The 20,266-nt window shown below is 40.4% G+C and overlaps 1 protein-coding gene across 6 annotated transcripts in view; it reads right to left on the bottom strand.

Moving 5' to 3' along the window:
- Positions 1–20,266, bottom strand: part of HECTD4 (HECT domain E3 ubiquitin protein ligase 4) — a 211,227-nt gene that overhangs the window by 74,874 nt on the left and 116,087 nt on the right. For 4 of the 6 annotated variants that reach the window (XM_005657322.3, XM_005657323.3, XM_005657324.3 and 1 more), the window contains exons 19-34: positions 18,978–19,131; positions 18,428–18,528; positions 16,130–16,328; positions 13,841–13,987; positions 12,366–12,470; positions 11,120–11,283; positions 10,305–10,538; positions 9,073–9,265; positions 8,761–8,865; positions 7,969–8,057; positions 7,413–7,588; positions 4,476–4,611; positions 4,241–4,382; positions 3,986–4,152; positions 1,424–1,570; positions 496–680 (exon numbers count right to left, since the gene is read on the bottom strand). In XM_005657322.3, coding sequence (XP_005657379.1) covers positions 496–680; positions 1,424–1,570; positions 3,986–4,152; positions 4,241–4,382; positions 4,476–4,611; positions 7,413–7,588; positions 7,969–8,057; positions 8,761–8,865; positions 9,073–9,265; positions 10,305–10,538; positions 11,120–11,283; positions 12,366–12,470; positions 13,841–13,987; positions 16,130–16,328; positions 18,428–18,528; positions 18,978–19,131 — 2,444 coding nt within the window. The remainder of the gene's footprint in view (positions 1–495; positions 681–1,423; positions 1,571–3,985; positions 4,153–4,240; positions 4,383–4,475; positions 4,612–7,412; positions 7,589–7,968; positions 8,058–8,760; positions 8,866–9,072; positions 9,266–10,304; positions 10,539–11,119; positions 11,284–12,365; positions 12,471–13,840; positions 13,988–16,129; positions 16,329–18,427; positions 18,529–18,977; positions 19,132–20,266) is intronic. The other 2 variants (XM_013990365.2, XM_005657325.3) reach the window with 1 other exon arrangement.

The following is a 20,266-nucleotide window of genomic DNA, read 5'->3' as shown; positions in this document are numbered from 1 at the left end:
TTTGGTGGGGGGATGGTGAGAAGATAAGGTTTACTCTCTCAGCCACTTTCCAGTGTATAATAATCACAATGCTGCACATTGGACCTCCAAAACTTATTCATCTTTTAACTGAAAGTTTGTCCCTTAGACCGACATCTCCCCATTTTCTCCTGCCCCCTAGCCCTGGCAACCACTGTTCTACTCTCTGTTCCCATGAGTTTGGCTTTTTTAGACTCCACATAGAAGTGAGATCATTGCAGTATTTGTCTTTCTGTGTCTAGCTTTCACTTTAGCATAATGTCCTCCAGGTTAGGATATTGTTTAACGTCACAGTGTAGTGGTACATTTTCATAGAACTGTGCTGATGGAGAGGCTCCCGTGAAATCATAACTGATCAAGCCAAGCTCATTATGTGGTTTAATATAGCTTTTCTTTCCCCTATCCGGCACGGATACTTAATAAACAAACATCCACGGAAGAAATCAATGAGCTCTAGAAAGGAACCCTGCTTCCTACCTTCTTCTTTTTCCCATTCGACGCAGCGGTTGGCAAGCACCTGGAAGGCTGCCCAGGCCATGGTGGCCACCTTCTGCTTCTTGGTTTGTTTCTCACTGGAGCTGGACTCGGTCTGACTGCTCAAGCTACACAGTCGATCCATGAGCTGAACAAGGCCACTGCGTACCAGGCACTTCTCTTCACTCCTGGGCCAGGCACAAAGGGTTAAACAAAAGAAATGTAACTGAGCTGCCGTTAGGCACCTCTCACTTAAAAGTCAGGTTATCAAAGGGGCATAAAACATGCCAGTATAGTTCTCTGTCCGCAACTTAGGATACCACCATGTATCGCTGAAGACAGAAATTTTTTAGAATGAGGATTTCCTTCATAAATAATGAACTTTAAGTTCTGGTTAGTTCATACAGAACAGCAAAGTAAAAAATCCATGGAATCAACAGCAGGTTACATAAGAGAAAAAAATTACATATTTTATCATAAGGGGAATTAACTGAAAGAATGACTTCATGAACGCTTGACATCTTCAAACTATTAATCTAGTAACTAAGAAATAAGTGTGCATATGCAAAAAATTTTGCCCAGTATTTAACTTCCATGAGACCTTTTCCTTTACTTTGATCCTCTCCATTTTGACAATGCAACATAATCTCTAATGGGGATCCTCTTCTGATCATGTAGGAACTCAACAATAAGGAATTTACACAGTAGCTCTGTCAGTGACTGTAGTCACTCCTGTCAGAAGATAAGCTCATTTAATCAAGTGATAGTGTCACTGGATAATCAAAACCCAAAAATCCAATTTTATAAATTAAAAATATTTGTTTAATCAATTACATTGTGGTAATTTACATACAATATACAATTTATATACAATAAAAAGCATTTATACAATATACAATTTATATACAATAAAAAGCATTTCCTCACTTACCTGGTGTAAGGTATGGTACACAAGAGCCCAATGCTATTTGCACACGCAATAGGGTAGCGAGCGCACAAAGACACAACAGAGGTCATGGTCTCGCCAAAGGCTTCCTGGACTTGCTCGACCATCCCACCACAAGTTAGTTCTTCAATTCTAGGAAACAGAACCAAAGCTCAGGCTTCCTGAACTATGTCAAGAATAGTGAATACAAGAGCAGGTGCGTTCTTCTGAGAAACCCAAGAGCATCCAGTTCTGGATTCATCCAGAGGAATCTTGGGGAGATGAGTGTTTCCCAAACTGCAGGACCCCAGAAGGCTGTTGGGCAGGATTTCTGAGTGCGCCTCAAGGACAGGGCCCACACTCAGGAGGAAGTCTGGGGAACTCCTAGGTTTGGTAAAGGTAAGCAGGGTTTCCCACTCCAGGACTACACAGAGCCTTAAGGTTTAAGTCCTTTGTATTACTGAGCAACATTTCCCAAACTTATTTAATAATGAAACCATTTATTTGAGACATGCCTACAAGATCCCCTGAATACTGTAAATGCAAATACTAATGAGAAAACCAAGACACAAAGAGATTAGCAAAGTATTCTTTTCAAGTTCATACTCCAATTATTAGCAGAACATGAGAATCTGGTTGGGAAATAAGACTTTGCCGATGTTAAAACACAAACTGGAATAGGTTGTATAGCAATTAATACTAGTTGAAAATCGGAACTATCAGATTTATCTACAAAGATAAATAACAATATTGTTTATAATAGCAAAAATAAATAAATAAAAGCTAAGTTTTAAAAATAGGAAACTGGCTTTAAAAAGGCTCAGGAATGTGGAGTACTCATTGTGGCTCAAGGGGTTAAGAACCTGACTAGTCTACATGAGGATATGGGTTAGATCCCCACCCTCGCTCAGTGGGTTAACGATCTGGCACTGCTATGAGCTGTGGTATAGGTCGCAGAAACGGCCTGGATCCCACATTGCTGTGGCTGTGGTGTAGGCCGGCCGCTGCAGCTCTGATTTGACCTGTAGCCCAGGAACTTCTATATGCTGCAGGTAAGGCCCTTAAAAAAAAAAAAAAAAAGTTTAGGAATATGAGACAGGGCTATACAAGCACTAAAAATACTATAGAAGATAGCTACAGTGAGACTAAAGACTGAACAAATACACTAAAACATTAAGAGGTTTTATTTTAAGACACTGGGTTTACCGGTGACTTTTATTTTATACTTTGGGATTTTCTGCTTTTTTAAAGGTGTCTGGCATGTGGCATTAATAATGTCATGAGGGAAGTGTAATGCAATGAAGGAAAAAGGAATACAGTTGCCAACGTCACAGAAAAACAATTCTTATTCTGAAGTATGCCGTGGTGGTCATTAATGTTACTCCTTAGGCCTTCTGGTCTCCCCTGCAGTTGGGTGGGCATGAGATTTAGTCTGGCCAGTGAGCCAGAGCTCTGACACGGGGCCTGACAGCCCCCTTTCAAGACGGTGGTCTCCTCCTCTGTCCTAGCTTTTTCTAATTATCATGAGCCAAGATGGACCTACAATAGACATGGGCAAGAACTAAAATTATGCTTTTGAAATCACTGAGATTTTGGAGTTGTTTGTTTCCAAAGAATAAGCTGGCCTCTCCTGACTGACACAGAAATTTCTCAAGGTATTCACGTTATCTCTGAGTTAACACATTTTCCTCCAGCCATTGCCCTCTGCTTTTGGGCCAGAATTCCTCAGAGTTGTCACGAGGGACAGGCAGTCTCCAGTAGTTCCAGTCCAGTACTAGTAGAGAATGCCTTTTCTATTTCTATCTGACTATCTTTGAAAACTAGCAGGGAACTAGTATAGAAAAACTCCTCCCAAGTAAAGTTATAAACCCTTCTTCAAAGTTAGCATCTATAATTATATTTTTAGAAATAGGATTCAGTAAAAATAAGCACAAAAATATACAAAAGATACAGGTATAAGGAGGTTGACTATAGCACTATTATTAATGCAAAAGCTAAACAAAACAGAAAGGAAGAAAGGAAGGATGGAAGAAAGGAAAGAGAGAGTGTGAAAAAGAGAAAGAGGGAATGAATGAACCTATGTGTCCATCAGTATGGGATGAGTTAAATAACATAAAGCCATCCATACAAAGGAGGTCCATGAAGTCCTTTAGAGCTATAAAGCAGATCTATATATATTAACATGAAAAGATAGAGCTATGCAAGATAAATTGAGGAAAACAACTGATTACAGTAAGGCATATATAATATAATCTGAACTGAGTTTTGTTAAAAAAACATACACATACACACTTAAGTGTACAAAGAGAATGAAATAGCTATTTGTGTGTGTGATTGATAAAACAAGCTCTTAATGAACAGAGTGGAATTTAGGAAGGGCGATTTTGAGTAAAGAGAACTTTTACTTTCTGTTATATGTGCTGAACTTATTAAACCATGCACCAGTTTTATAAAAATACATTATTTTAGGAAAAATACCACCATCTATGATTTGGCCCCAAGAAGACTCTTTGGAATGGCTTTGGCCCATTCCAGACAGGACAGTATAAACTAACAGAAACCACTGACCTGGGTCCTCCTTGCAGGACCATAGTCACTGGACCCACAAGATGAGTCACTCCCCCGACTCGCACAGCAGCCGTCAGCAACTCCCGCATGTGCACCAGGGCCTGCTTGCGAGTGTTTCCCCGCCGCCACCTTGTCTGTGCGGCCAAAAGAAAGCTGCTGCTGGACACCTGAAATGCATGAGAAAGAAGTACCCCTGACTCCCGCTGTCACACGACCCCCATGCTGTTTCATCTGTAGTTGCAAAACATGACTTACAGCTTGGTCAGGGTTGGTGCCGATGAAAGCAAAGAGCTGTCCCAGCAGGACACTGTAGGTGGGCTTGTCCCGGCTGTCCTCGATAGCCAATGACTGCAGGAGCGTAAAGGAGCTGCTGCGGTGGCTGGTCACGTGGCGCCGCCTATAGCAAAATAAGAAACCACTCAGGGAGTGTGCTGTGATGGATGCGTTCAGCCTGTGTGTGGGAATCCAACCTTGGCCATTAGCCATTTACCTCTGATTTGCTCTAGTAAATTCCAAATCTTCATTACCAATCATTTCCAGGTCAGAAGGAGCTGACATGCTACGAAGAAAAACAGGCTGCCGCACGGCATGAGATATCACCTTTGTTTCAGAGGCTGATTTACAAGCTGGAACAGAAAGGAAGACAAAGGTTGGACATATCTGCTACCTTATTTGTCAGGATGACAGCAATACCGAAAAGTAACTACCCAACTAAGAGAATCTTCACTTTCCATGACATCAACCCCTAAACTATCTAGCTTAGCACACAGATAATTTTAGGTAAAAAAAAAAAAAATTTTTTTTTTAAATAAGGCCACACTTGAGGTATATGGAAGTTCCCAGGCTAGGAGTCGAATTGGAGCTACAGCTGTTGGACTACACCAAGCCAGGGCAATGCCACATCCAAGCTGCATCTGCGACCTGCACTGCAGCTTGTGGCAAGGCAAGATCCTTAACCTAGTCAGCAAGGCTAGGGATTGAACCCATATCCTTATGGAGACTACGTTGGGTTCTTAATCCACTGAGCCTCAAAAGGAACTGCAGGTCAATTTTCTAAAACTTTGAATATTAAGGTTTAAAACATCAGAAGTTCCCATTGTGACTCAGCAGTAATGAACCAGAGTAGGATCCATGAAGATGAGGGTTCAATCCCTGACCCTGATCACAGGTTAAGGATCCAGTGTTGCTGTGAGCTGTGGTATAGGTCATAGATGTGGCTTGGCTCTGGCATTGCTGTGGTGGCTGTGGTGTAGGCCAGCAGCTGCAGCTCCAATTCGCCCCTAGTTTGGGAACTTCCATATGCCTCGGGTCTGGCCCTAAAAAGAAAAAGAAACAAACAAAAAAATGGAAGAATAAATAAACAAACTTCAAATATAGAATATTGAGGTTAAAACTTCCTTTAGTTTGAAATACTAAACTCTTTATTAAATTGGGTTTCCAAAGAAAGGCTAAAAACTCATTTAATTTCATAAACTATCAATGTTAACTTTAATATAAGGATTCTGAAAAGCAAAAGAAGATACAGAACTTTCTGGAAGCAAAAAATCTTAAATAAATCCAGATCCATTTTTTTCAGAGATGGCCTTTAATCCTGATTCATTTGGGTGACTTACTGCCATTTGGTGATATCCCTGCTTTGATCATAGTTGAGTAAATATCACACTTGAGCTGGAATCTGGCCCTTCCTATAAGATATATACTCCTATCCAGGGAAATAGTCGTTTTATAAAAGAACACTTTAATGGAATAAGACAAAGATCTTCTACATGTGAAGATCAGCTAAAAAAAAAAAAAAAAAGAGATGTTAAGAAAGCCAAAGTCATTTTGAATCTGTCTTAAGAATGGTTAGACAGCTTCCATCTAAAAAAAATTATAATTTGTGGGAGTTCCTGCCATGGCTCAGAGGAAATGAATCCGACTAGTATCCACGAGGATGCAGGTTCGATCCCTGGCCTTGCTCAGTGGGTTAAGGATCTGGCATTGCTGTGGCTGTGGTGTAGGCTGGCAGCTGTAGCTCTGATTCAACCCCTAGCATGGGAACCTCCATATGCTGCAGGTGCGGCCCTAAAAACAAAAACAAATAAAATAAAAGATTACCATTTTTGAAGATGTTGTCTCTAGGAAACTATTGGTTCATCATCTCTGATGCCAAGAGCCTCTTTGAAAGCATCCCCAAGCTTACTGAGTGGTTAAGTATCTTATGGGACCTTTAACGAACACAGGCTAATGCAGCCAGGGATGTAGTGTAGCAGACCAGCTTGGCTATGATCATACTACACCCCTGGCTCACTTTCTTGATGTTCTCAGAGGGGTGGACCCTATTACTGGGGTCAGAAATCTGACCTAGACTTCCTAGACAGAGTCGTCCTAGACTTCCCTCCTAAGTGAAAAGTGCCCTGGCAATCATCTGGGATGAAAACCAGTTCACTTGCTCCATAGTGTCCACTGAGTAATGAGGATAGATAACATGGAGTTCTTCTTTCATTTTAAAAGCATGTTTATGGCTTGTTCTCTCAAGATAATTAACACTTGCTCTCAGGGCTCTGACCAGTGTTGTAGAACTGGCTTCACTAAGAGGTCTCCTTGATTTCCCTGAGAAATGCATTTCAGACTAACAATTACCCTGTGACCAGGAAAAAAAATTAATAGTGGAAATTCATCCTAGACAGTGCCACAAAATTACTAAATATGAAATGCAAACTCAGCTTCAAGTAGAGGAAAATATGATACATCACAAGATTCACAATATTGACTAATTGTATGTTACTGTGAAAATGACAAGACAAGCCATTAAAAATAAAAGGGGCACTAAAATGAACCTATCTACAAAACAAAAACGGACTCACAGACATAGAGAACAGACTTGTGGTTGCCAAGATGGGGGAGGAGGGGGATGGACTGGAAGTTTGGGGTTGGGAGATGCAAACCATTACATTTAGAATGAATAAGCAGTGAGGTTCTACTGTACAGCACATGGAACTCTATCTGGTCTCTTGGGACAGACCATGATGGGGGATGATATAAGAAAGGGAATGTATAAACGTGTATGACTGAGTCACTTTGCTGCACAGCAGAAATTGGCATATTATAAATCAACTATATTTTAATAAACAATGAAAATAAAAATAAGAGGCACTGGTTTAAAAAAGATGACATGTTTTTGGGTTCCTTAGATGCTCCCCCCAAAAACTGAACAAGGCAGGCAAGGAGGCATCCCTAATGTTCAGATGACTCACAAAACATTACATGAATTCAATGAAAATTATTTCTTGGCTGGAAAAAGTAAAAGATAAAATAAAAAAGGCTAAACTTTCCTTATTTTTCTTTTCTATGAGTACAGAAGAGCGATTTTTTTTTTTTAAGTAGCTGATGTACGTTTTATGAACAGACTAGCAGAAAGCCCTCCAGGGCTGGCTGTCAGCAGTACCTGGGGTTTCTGCAGGGGTCCCCGAGATGCTTCTTGTGAGACCAGACTGAGCAGCAATGGTGACGTGCAGCAACAGCTCAGCTCGGTTCATTAAACTCTTCACCAATGTCTTTGTTTTAGCCAGTGGGTGTGAGGGTTTCTGAATAAGAGAATTCACTTCTTGTAGGAACTTCTCCCTACAAAGAAAGACTGATATGCACTTAGTCGTTCTCTAGTTTACCAAAACCAAACTGTTTTAATTACAAAGGATGTGAGAAGATAGAGGGGAAACTAAGCAAAAGCAACGCGATAAATACTGCCTGTCTTCCCCATCCGAGATGAGCAGTGCTAAAAACTGGGGCTGGTTTTAGTTCTTTTGGCCTAGTTTTAAGTGCCTATATGCTAACTTCTGAAGGTTAACATCAAAATTTCCAAATTACCAAATGAGTTCCAATTCTGAAATATTTAGTGAATGCACAACATTTTAAAAAACAATCTGCTAAAAGACAAGATCTTCACATTTTGTTTTGAGTATCAAGAGATAAGTGAGCTTTACATAGTTACTAACATCACTAACCTCAGAGATAGGACCATGTTTTCAAGATCATTTCCATCAAAGGAGACTTCCTTCATTGAACACAAAAGTTCTAGTTCTTTCATTTTGTTCTAAAGAAGGAAAAATCAAGAAAAGATGGTATGCAGGATCTGCAAAAACTGAGTTTTACTGTACATATTAAAGAGAACAGAAAAGTTCAGGGGAAAAAACCCACCACCTTTGGTTTATATTTCTACGCCAGAAGCACATTTCTAAGTTATTATTTGATATTTTAATGATTAAAAATGGCATTAACTGGGAGTTCCCGTCACAGCAGAAACGAATGGTCCAGGATCCGGTGTTGCCATGAGTTGGGGTGTAGATCACAGATGCGGCTCGGATCCCGCACTGCTGTGGCTATGGCTGTGGCGAAGGCTGGCAGGTGTATCTCTGATTCGATCCCTAGCCTGGGAACTTTCATATTGCCTTGGGTGCGGCCCTAAGAAGCAAAAAAAAAAAAAAAGGGCGGGGGGGCATTGACTACATTTGGGGATTTATTCGGTACTTGTAACTTAGCCTTTTATTTGTATTTTAAGACTTGAAAGCAGAATTTGATAATGATAAATACTTTATAAAGTATTAGTTAAACAACTTAATGAGTAACTATTTTTTATATTATTGACATGTCAATTTTACCAACTGTATTTAACCCTTTTTAAATAATAGGTATGTTTTGAGGTATGCAACAATTAAGAAGTGACATTATTTTATCTCTACACACACTATACACTATAAATAGCAATACCCCAGTGATAAGTCATATGACTTGCTGACCTCATTAAAATGGTAGTCATAGAAGAAAGGCATGTTGTTCTCCAGTTTCCCCTGTATGGCATCATCCACCTCACTTTGCCATTTCTGTTCCAATTCTGCAACGCTCTGACATATTAAAATATAAAATAATGTGAAACTAGATGCAATATAAAAACAAATGCAACCTAAATTCAGAAGTTTTAGTTGCAATAGTCTTTTTTAAAATTCAAATCACTTTTAAAACATTAAAAGTGATTAAAACATTACATTTCTAGGAAAGAAGTTATTTCCAACAGTTATAAGAGACATCTAAATGTTTTCACTTTTACTGACCTGAAGCTGTCTCTCCATGGCATTGAGCTTCTTAAATGTCTCTCCCATGATTTTACACAACAAATCATATTCCTCAGCATGTTCCTCTTGATACTGGAAATTTATTAGGGACTGCAGTGCATCAACCAAGTTCAAGTGCTTAATAACACATGATACCACCATTTCCTCCATCACATCTGGCTGAATTACTTCTCTATGATTATAAAGGAAACTAGTCAGGCATATGCCATGTTCTCAACTCACCAACACTGTATTTTATGGATGGAAGAACACAGGTTTTAGATTTAAGTATGTTAAGTATTTACCACATGTTCTTTATTACAATAAAAGGCATGAACAATAATGATGGCTTTCACAATAAGTTGGCAATAATTTATTGCATTAAACTGATAAAACTGACATTGGCTGATGAAACTGCAAATCAAAACTAAAGAGACTTCATTTCCTATGATTTGTATATTTTGAGCCTGAGTTATATTAGAGCTGGCATAAGCTTAAGTCTCATAAAAGATCTTTGGCGTCATTTATTTGCCAATTAATTTTATGCAGTATTACGGCTTGTGGCATTTTGTGTGCATGGATGTTGTGCTGAAAACAGTGGTGCATCTTCATTTTTTCACATTAAATTTCATCTATTCTTTAAATTTTTCTCTCTGAAATGGCCAATCTTGCTTCAGAAGGCAGAGCAGAGGCCTAAAAAAATCAACTTGACTTTAAGCAAGAATACCACAAAGACATTTATAACTGCAAGACCTCACATTCTAGATTAAAGACTGTCACCATGTCTCTATGCATCAAAACAAAGAAATATCTCTAGACTCTGTGGAAACCAAAGTTGATGATTACCTTCAGCAAAGGTCAAAACCTAGAATTTGAGAAAAACCTAGAATTTGTCAAATGTTAGCAATGCATCAGAATCATATGGAAAATTTGTCAAAACACACAGACTACCTGGCCCCATCTTCAGAGGTTCTAGTTCGGAAGGTGTGAAATGGGGCCCAAGAACGAACAAGTTCTCAGGTGATACTAATGCTGCTGACTGGAGGCCCACACTTTGAAACCCGCTGGCCTGGAATACCACCTGGGGGTACTCCCCAGAGTACTTGGTTAACAGTCATTATAAGGAAATGTAAAATTAAAAGGTCCATGGGCTAGATACAAGAAACCTATCCCCTTCACTTGTTAGAACATTTTTTTTCATTGGGAAAATAGAATGCTAAATAGCAACATACTTTATACTTGGTCTAAATTGAGGTCTAGCACGCCCAGAAATTTCCCTGAGCTTTATCATGATTCCTGGAGGCAGCCTGATCCGGGGCAGGTCAAAGTAGTTTCCCACGGGAGGCACAAGGACATCAGAGGGGTAAGTGAATTCTCTGTCTTCCTCGATGGTCAGAGGCAGTGGAGAAGGGCTTGGAGTAAGGGCAGGGGAGATCACGCCATTGGCCTCCACCTGCCACTGGCACCTGAACATGAAGAAAAGAGATTCTTTACTTCCTCTTCTGTCTGGAAAGCTACTTAAAAGTTTGCAGATATATCAAATATACGAAGGATCGCATTACATCTTAAGTATTTATTCACCAAACCTTCTCCAGAGGCTAGAGAAAAATGATGAGTGTAATATGAAACCACATCTATGGGACTCTAGCTCCTCCTCGGCATTTTACTGTGTGAAAACTTTAAAATATTATAGAAAAGTGGCAAGAATGACATGGTTAACACTCACATACCCACAGCCAAGATTCTACAATAAACGTTTTGCTATGTTTGCTTTATTGTCCATCTTCCCATCCTTTTGGGGATCCTTTAATTATACAATATCTGGGTTGGAGAAAAGCTTATGCAATTCAAGCCTGTAATTTCAAATGTAGTAAAGTAAGGGCCACGAGGCACTTTGGTGGCATTTTTATATTATTTCTTAGACACAATGAGAATACTCCCAGGACTGACAGAGGCATGATCAGCTGGGAAACAGAAAAGCAGTTTCCCACATAAAATCCTTTCTCCTTTGTGAGCAAAATTCCTCCAATTTGAGCCCTTTGGTTACCTTTGTAAAAGTTTAGACCGCAAGAGCTCCTGACAGGCTTCTTCTTCTTTGGTAATTTCTGGTCCGTTGTATAGGATTCTTAACATGGAACAAGCTAACACAGATAGACCTAAAGCCAGGTCTACCAGAAAAGGTAAGCCTCCCGACACATCCTCCGAGGATTCCTACAATGCAGACAGGGGCAAACCGCACTGGTCAGTTACACGGCCCAGCGCCTCACCTGTGCCGTAGCACCCTGCACTGTCCCCAAGCACAGGGGCTTACAGAGCAGCCCAAGCATCACTGCTACAGGACACAGACAGCACCCAACACCATGACTAGGTAGATGGTGGCACTTCAATGACAACAGAGGGAAGTCTCAACACAATTCTGGAGAGAGAACAGCTAATAAGTCTTCATATTAGAAATAGCATGAATCACATGCAAGATTTTTTTTGGATACTTCCTCTCCGCTGGACCTATCCAGGTATAACTCACTATTTTGTCACCTCCATCCTGAGCTCGAACGAAGATGCTGAATTCATTCAATAAATAATTTACCAAGTGCCTACTGTAATACCAGCCACTGTTCTAGGTGCCTGAGATAAAGCAGAGAACAAGATAAAGATGACTGCCCTTGGAGCTTACATGCTAGCAGATAACTCCACTTTAGAGAATCTCGATGCAAGCAACCTCCAAGTCTAAAATACCTTTTACAAATCAGGCAACTAGAGGGGTTAGTAGAAGTCCTACTACTCTCTCTTTCTCTTTTCCTAGGTAGGAGAAGAATTTATTTAAATAGACTCCTGGAGAAAAGTAACTGGCACTGCTAAAAGGAGTAGATTAAACCTAAACACAGAGTATAACACAAGTAATTAAGCAGAGACAGATCTAGACTAGCAAGAAGAGCCTCTGGGAACAGAATGAAAATAATCTGATCCTGCTCCTCTTAAAGCCCAGAATCCAACTGCTTACTTCTATCAGGTGTTCAAGTCTTCCTCACCTCTGGAAAGATGCTGGAGGCAGATCATCTCTCCAGGCTTTGAAGCAAGGGATTCTCTCTGTGGTGCTGTATTGATTTTAGGTCCCAGCTAGTTTTATTCCATATAACTACTACTTCTATTAGTAGTCTACTACTGTCAAATGGAAGAGATGGATGAAACAGTAGCTCATATTGTGCCCTGTTTCCAGGGCAAATATGATGTATGTAACCAAGGCAGACAGGAAAAAGTACATTATGTCCACAGCAGTGGTTAGATTCAAGTACCTGAGCGCGAACTGTGCAAGCAAAGCCCCACATAGCTTTATCAGGAGTGTTGTGTTCACGGCCACTTCTCATTTCAAAGGAGAAGGTGACTGTATCTCCTTCCACCTTAAAATTTAAGGGGGAAAATGCACTTTAAAAACAAGACACAATTTTCAAGAGAGCAATGAATTTCAGAGAGTTACTTTCAATACTGCATTCCTTTTCTCACTTGTTTTTTTGATTCAAATTCCATCCCCTCTCATCTGGACACCAACCTTTCAGGTGTCTCTCCTGACCACGTGGCTTTGGGAACGAGGCATCTGTGAAATGGGCTGTGATTGCCCAATAGTGGGATCAGAGTAAAGATCAAATCTCGAGCATAATTTCAATAGATTCCTCAGATTTCTACTATTTCTGCCCGCCCCCTCTCCACTTCACCACCTCACTTGTGCCAGTAAGGTAGACAAGCAAACAGTATCTTGAAGAACACAGAGCGAGTGCTAAAAGACCTCACTCTGTCTTGTAGAACCAACACTATGAGTAGGAAACAAAATACAGGGAATCAGAGAACAATTAAAAGTATTGTGTTTAGGAGTTCCCGTCGTGGTGCAGTGGTTAACGAATCCGACTAGGAGCCATGAGGTTGCGGCTTCGACCCCTGGCCTTGCTCAGTGGGTTGGGGATCCGGTGTTGCTGTGAGCTAGGTCACAGACTCAGCTCGGATCCCACGTTGCTGTTGCTGTGGTGTAGGTCGGCGGCTACAGCTCCAATTGGACCCCTAGCCTGGGAACCTCCATATGCTTCGGGAGCGGCCCTAGAAAAGGCCAAAAAAAAAAAAGGCATTGTGTTTATCTAGATTTGGATGCATCTGAACGATACCTCTGGAGGTAACCTGCTGCCAAAGGCTGAATTAAAAAGGGTACATAACTGTGTGTGAGATAAAGGTGTCGGGAGCAGTCTTCGGAGAGGTTTTCAGGTTTTCGTGGGCATTTCAGTTTATATTCATATTCTAGGTAGATATGTTATAGTTCAGGGGCCCACCTTACAAAGCATGGTCCAATCTCATCAGTTTGAGAACGGATCATTATTTTTGCTCCAAAGGCCCAAATTCATTTGAAAGCACTGAATCCACATTGGAAAACTACAATGGTTCAGTGGTTCTAGGATTCTCATCGTAAGGGAGTCTAGAGAAGAAGCGAGTGGGAAGAACTAGCAGTCCTTTTAACAGACAGAGAAAGAAATGCTGTGACAACCTCAGTCCATGGAGTAACCTATGGATCAGGTACAAATTCTGGAGCAGAGGGAGATCTGATGCCTCCAAGTAAAAGGAGGGTCATTCTGAACAAAGTAGTGGTTTACAAGCCTAGCATGGTAGCCCCACTTCAACCAAAGCCCTTGTGGCAAGTTTTTTCCTAGCATTCTAGTTAATACTTGGGCCCATGAGGAATGCAAGTTCATTTTCTTTTCTAGGAAGCGAATGTGCCTGGATACCATACCTTCACCAAGTCCTTCGGCCAACCAGTTCCTAAGACACTACGGCTGCCATATCCCAGTGTATTGCCTCCATACTCAGCAACCTTCCTACTGTTTGTGTTAGGCCCCGCGTATATCACCAACTTCAAAACAGAAAATAGACTGTTAGACTGTAAAAGAAAAACAAAAACAACATCTACAAATAAAAAGGCTGCAAAAAATGTTTGTTTAAAAATACATTTATAACCAGGCACTGGTGTCATTATACTAAAACTAGTATTTCCTGGTTTTTATTTTTTATTTTTTTAAGTTTTTTTTTTTTTTTTTTTTTTTTTTTAGATACTAGTTAGATACAGTCAGCCATTGGTATTTACAGGGCAGCCGCAGAGTAGTAACAAATATTACCACAATTTAACTGGCTTTGGGGACTTCACATTAAAATAATTATACTCGGCTATTACACATATTTTTAAAAACAGCTATTTTCATCTTAATAACATATAGCCCATTAATAACAGGGACAGTTTACCCCCTTAGATCCTCCCCCAAATTAATAAACTAAGCAAATACAGATAGGAAGACGGTTATATATAATACAACAACAAAAAAGCCAAAAAAAAACCCAAAAAACAAAAACTAAAAAACAAAAAACCTCAATGAGGGAGGAATTTTAAAATGCAACAAATTGAAAACAAGCCATATAGTCTTAGAATGTTGCCTAATGATATAAAAGAAAATGACATAAATTTGGGCAAGAAAGGGGGCTGCTTCTTCTTGGGTCAGTTTTCATGTATCAGTATTTTTATTCAATAAAGGTTATTCATTTACATCCAATTAACCAACTAATATGAAGGAAAAACATTTCAAGGTTATCTGGTTATTCTTTCATAGGAAGACTAAGGCTCTGGCTTCTGTAAATACCAAATTCCATCTTATAACATGCACTCTGACCACCTCTGAGCTCAGTTTGGATCTAAAAGCTGCAATTTTAGCCCTGGATGCTTAACCATTTTGTGTTTTCTTACCCTTTGCACTTTTGGGGGACACCAGCCAGAGACCACTGGAAAAGTAAAGGTTACTTTCATCCATGCAGTAAGCCTCCCTGTGCCTCCACATATAACACTAATGTCTTCTGCAGGTGGAGGTTAGCTTATATCAGAAGATGCAAGTTACTGTTTTTTAAAGGAGAAATAAAATGAGACCAGCTAAAATGGCAACCTCTTCCATTTCCAATTTAAACAATCATATAATTTGAATGCAGGAAATGGGGGTAGCTACTGCTAGGAGCTATAAAGTGGGACAGACGGATGCCAGGAGATATATTTTTTGAAAGGCCCACCAAACTATTTTCTAAATTCTCTTGCTTCCAGCTTCCAGCTAAGGTGAGTTTGAGGGGCCAGTCTTAAACCCCTGCAGACATCTGGGAATCTTCACTATCCTAAAAAATAATGGGAAAGAGGATTCTATAATTTGCCCAGGAATGTGTTTCACCATCTAAGTATATACAGTTAAGAAGTTCTCTATTTTTAACCTAAAAATCTCCCTTGATGGGATTTAAGACCATTTGCTCTCATATAGTTCACAGAGAAAGACAACAGATAACTAACATAAAGATAATCCTTTGTACATACAGTGCTATCAGACAAGCCTTCAGTTGTTCTTATATGTTACATGTCACAAATTCATTAGCCTTTCCTAAGTTCAACATGATAGTTTACAATGCAACAATTAGAGACAGTAGAAAATACTTCAACCCCTGAAACCCTTCCTTTTACTTAAAATTGTTAAGCCACTAGGTTGGAAACTACACTTCCTCAAAATCTATGGGGGCCCTGAGGTAGTGGCAAAGAACAAATAATTTAAATAAATATAAACCAGACCGTAGGCATACCTGCAACCCTTCTAAAAGGCCATCTTCTCCCAAAAGATACATGAGAAGCCCCAAGAATTGGGCAGAAAGACCATTCTAGATGAATGGACACCCACATCCACAGGCATTCCAAGCACAGAGGGAGGGCAAATGATACACAGCATAGAAAGCAAAGTTTCCTTGACTTGGATCTAGACTTTTGAAAGCTTACAAACGTCCACTTTCAACATGTCATTAAAACACTGTTCTTAGACCGCAGAGGTGCTGGATCTGACTCCCCCAGTCACTACCCTTCAAGGCATTATCTTAGGAAAGTTCTCCTAAGAGATATCTGCAGACAGAAATAAGTCAAGAATGGTGACCAGCAGCAAAGAAAAATAAGAAGCATCTAAGAAATCAGCATATTAGGGGTGAAACCAATACTAGACCAGTTCTTGCTTACTTTGTCATAATCATATTGTGAAGAGCATCTGCTGTCAAATCTAAGATACAGGCAGCGAGCTCCGGGGATATGGACAGTTTCTTTAAATTTATAGTTGTCTCTGACAGGGTGAACTGTTTCCACAGTCTTCCCAGCAGCCCAGGGAGCAGGGATTTTTAGACCAGTGAGAAAGCCAGGCTCCTCCTTCTCTTCCAGCATTCTAAAACCAGACAAAGAGAAAGTGATTGAGCTTAACAGCAAGGAAAGGAAAATGTATATACCATACAATACAAGAAGTTACATTTTGCTTTAATTTCTCACAACATGCTATATGGCATTATAGCCAGAAACATTTTTTCTGTCTTTTTTTTTTTTTTTTTTTTAAGGCCGCACCCACAGCATATGGAAGTTCCCAGGCTAGGGGTCAAATTGGAGCTGTAGTTGCTGACCTATATCATAGCCACAGCAACGCCAGATCTGAGCCACATCTGCGACCTACACCAACAGCTCACAGCAACACTGGATCCTTAACCCACTGAGCAAGGCCAGGGATCGAACCTGCGTCCTCATGGCTACTAGTCAGGTTCGTTATCACTGAGCCACAATGGGAACTCTCCAGAAACATGTGAAAAATTCCTATATTTAAGGTTCTTTTTGCTTTGTTAGAAAATACATTTGCCTTTTTCAAGGGGGAAGCCCAATTCATATCATGAGAAGACCTTGTTAACTTTCATTTATAATTCTTCAGGGGAAAAAAAGATATTGCAAAGGAACTTTAAGATTGGCCATTTTCCAAATCCCACAGGAACTGTCCTCTAAAGTTTCCTTTTGTTGATATCTAAATGTCACCTTTGAAAATCCCATGAATCTATGTGCCTACTTTTTACCATAACTTTTACTAAAGAAAAGTGCCCTTGAAGGCCCTCTTCTCTGCTGCTATTGAACTCTCAAGGACTTCATGGTCCAAGGTTGTGGAATACAAACTCCTATACCCTCCACAGAGCTGTTGTAGAGTCCTCTTATTCTTTACAACACTGTGCTCTCCAATATGGGAGCTACTTAGTCAAATGCGGCCATTTAAATCGAATCTAAATGAAATACAACGTCAACTTCAATTTCTTGGTCACACTGGCCATACCGAGAATGCTCAACAGTGACACTTGGCCATGGCCAATGGCACTGAGCAACAAAGATCAAATTTTCATCACCACACAAAGCTCAACTGGACAGCACACTGCTCTAGAGAAATCCTGAAGTCCTTCCCCTCTAATCAATGTTTTTAAAGATAGCTTTAGTGGGATATATGTGACATATAAAACATGGCACATATTTAAAGCGTATGAATTGGTAAGTTTGGCCATATGTATACCCCTGTGAAGCTTCCTCCTTCCTATTGGTAATCCAAGTGATTACTTCTTTGCTTTCTTTCACTAGAAATTAGTTTGCATCTTCTAGAGATTTATGTAAATACAGTCATTCAGTGTGTACCTTTAAGGGGGCTCTGGCTTCTCTCACTCAATGCAAGTATGCTAAGATTCCTCTGTGATGGAGTTCCCGTCATGGTGCAGCAGAAACGAATCCAACGTGCATCCATGAGAATGCGGGTTTGATCCCTGGCCTCGCTAGTGGGTCAGTGATCTGGTGTTGCCACGAGCTCTGGTGTAGGTTGCAGATGTGGCTCAGATTTGGCATTGCTGTGGCTGTGGCGTAGGCTGGCTGCTGTAGCTGATTCAACCCCTAGCCTGGGAACTTCCATATGCACAGGTGCAGCCCCAAAAAGCAAAAAAAAAAAGATTCCTCCATGTTGCTGAAGATATATCAGTAGTTCAGTCCTTTTCAGTGCTGAGTAGAATTCCATTGTATGGATATACCACAGTGTGTTATCCCTTTACTTGCCAATGGGCATTTGAATTGCTTCTTGTTTAGACTTACCTAGCTAAAGCTGTTACAAACCTTCACATAAGAATCTATGCTTTCTTTTCTTTTGTGTAAATACCTAGCAGTGGAATACCTGGGTCATATGGTAGATGTATATTTAACTTTTTAAGAAACTGTCAAACTGTTTGCCAAAGTCTCAACATTTTATATCTCCACCACTAGTATATGAGAATTTTTCAATTTTGAACTAACGGGGCGGGGGGGGATACTGAGTCTAACCTGTTCCTCTAATCTCCAAAGCAATTCTATAGTTACTTGTAAAATATTGACCCTGAAGTCTCTTTCTTTTCCCAGTTAGAAAAGTCACCACTGTAAAAGGAGTACTAGGCTTCACCAGAAGAAACCATGGCAGGGTTCCTGCAAAGAAGGGGGATCCCTTACCTCTCATCCGGAAACAGCCTGCCCTTCTGGTCCGATGCCCCACATGGGGAACAGCCCACCTCGGCAAAAACTGGACACTGGGTTTTGAGTAGCAAAGCCGTCTGAAACAAAGTCATCATCACGTCCTACAGTGCTTACTGTTAATTATCTAGATGGTACTAGAGCCGAACATAGGATTCTCACTTAAATCGTCTTTTTACAATTCTAGTCTTCTCTCTTTCACAAAGAAATGCTTTGTTACTTAGACCATTTAATATCATTTTATTTAATACTGCAATGGAACATATCATTTGTATTGGTTACCCATAGCCAGCAAGAGCTCAAGAGATTAAAATATAATGGTAGGATCTCAGGAGCACTGCAGACAGCATTTTTATAGCTGACAGGCAGCTGACACTTGCTAAAAGATTGCAGTAAGTAATTTAGTCAAACTTAAAAAATTTAGTTTTAAGATTTCAGTTAATTTTTATGACATGATGTTTTCCTTCATTCCATCTTTATTTCCTGTTCCCAAAGAACAATTCACTTTGGCACATCTCAAGCCTCATACCTGACTGGTATAGAGTACCAGCTGCACGAGCTGAGGCATCAGGGCATCGGCCATGGTCAGAGTCTGTAAGTTTGGATGCATCAAGGAGGTCAGTAACACTGGAAGAAGGTGACCAAGCATAGTAGCCTTAGTAACTTGTTCCAAACCTTTTAACCTACAAAAGTCCAAGGAAACACAGAGCTTAAGCATTCCCCAAACATGCAAAGAAGCAACTACCATCATCCTTATCTGACAAATTCTCTTAAACGGCCTCTTTGAACCAGTTATATACTTATCATCACAGCAATTCAGTCCACAAACTTCCGGCCTTCCATGAGGGAGAGGACAGAAATCTAGTAACAGAGTTCACCTTCAACCTGTGATTTTTGCGCCTCCCCCCCCAGTCCAAAGTTTATATGGTGCATTTCATAGCACCTTGGAAGCACTATATAAATGGTTTCTAAAATGCAAACAGGGAGTTCCCGTTGTGGTGCAGTGGTTAATGAATCTGACTAGGAACCATGAGGTAGTGGGTTTGATCCCTGGCCTTGCTCAGTGGGTTAAGGATCCGGCGTTGCCATGAGCTGTGGTGTAGGTCACAGACGCGGCTTGGATCCTGCGTTGCTGTGGCTCTGGTGTAGGCTGGTGGCTACAGCTCCAATTAGACCCCTAGCCTGGGAACCTCCATATGCCTTGGGTGCAGCGGTAGAAAAGGCAAAAAGACAAAAATAAAATAAAATAAAATAAAATGCAAATGGCTACTCTAGGTAGTTACCACCTGCCAAGTTCCCTTGGCTCTGGGGCTGCAGGTCACAGCGATGCATGAGTCTCTGATAAGGAGACAACGAATGCCTATGACACTGACCCAGCTGCCCAGAGACAGGCAGATTTTTAATGTGTTTAAAATCACGTTCTTTTTCCCCCTCCAGTTTTATTGAACTATAACTGACATCATTATATAAATTTAAGATGTACAATATGATGATTTGACATATGTATATATTATGAAATGATTACTTAAAATCCCACTCTTAATATTTCAATCCTCTGCCAGGATTAAGGTAAACGACTTGCCGAAAGAAACATGTGGGTTATGTAAATTCTCTAAAACTACTTTGGATGCTAGAGTTGGAACCAAAAACAGCCCTCGTGTCCCCCGTGCACCATGTGCCAGCAGTAAACCTTACATGTCCTAGTGCAATGTCTTTCTGCATTACCTTGTTCAGTTCCAACCTGCCCATCTACTCTCTGGGAGTGGCAAGAAACAGGGACATGGGACGGACAGGGTTACTAGAGGAAAAATTACACTG

This window comes from Sus scrofa, chromosome 14, assembly GCF_000003025.6.
Source record: "Sus scrofa isolate TJ Tabasco breed Duroc chromosome 14, Sscrofa11.1, whole genome shotgun sequence".
Lineage (NCBI taxonomy): Eukaryota > Metazoa > Chordata > Mammalia > Artiodactyla > Suidae > Sus > Sus scrofa.
The sequence above is the reverse complement of the archived record's forward strand: the minus strand, read 5'-3'. Positions and strand labels throughout refer to the sequence as shown.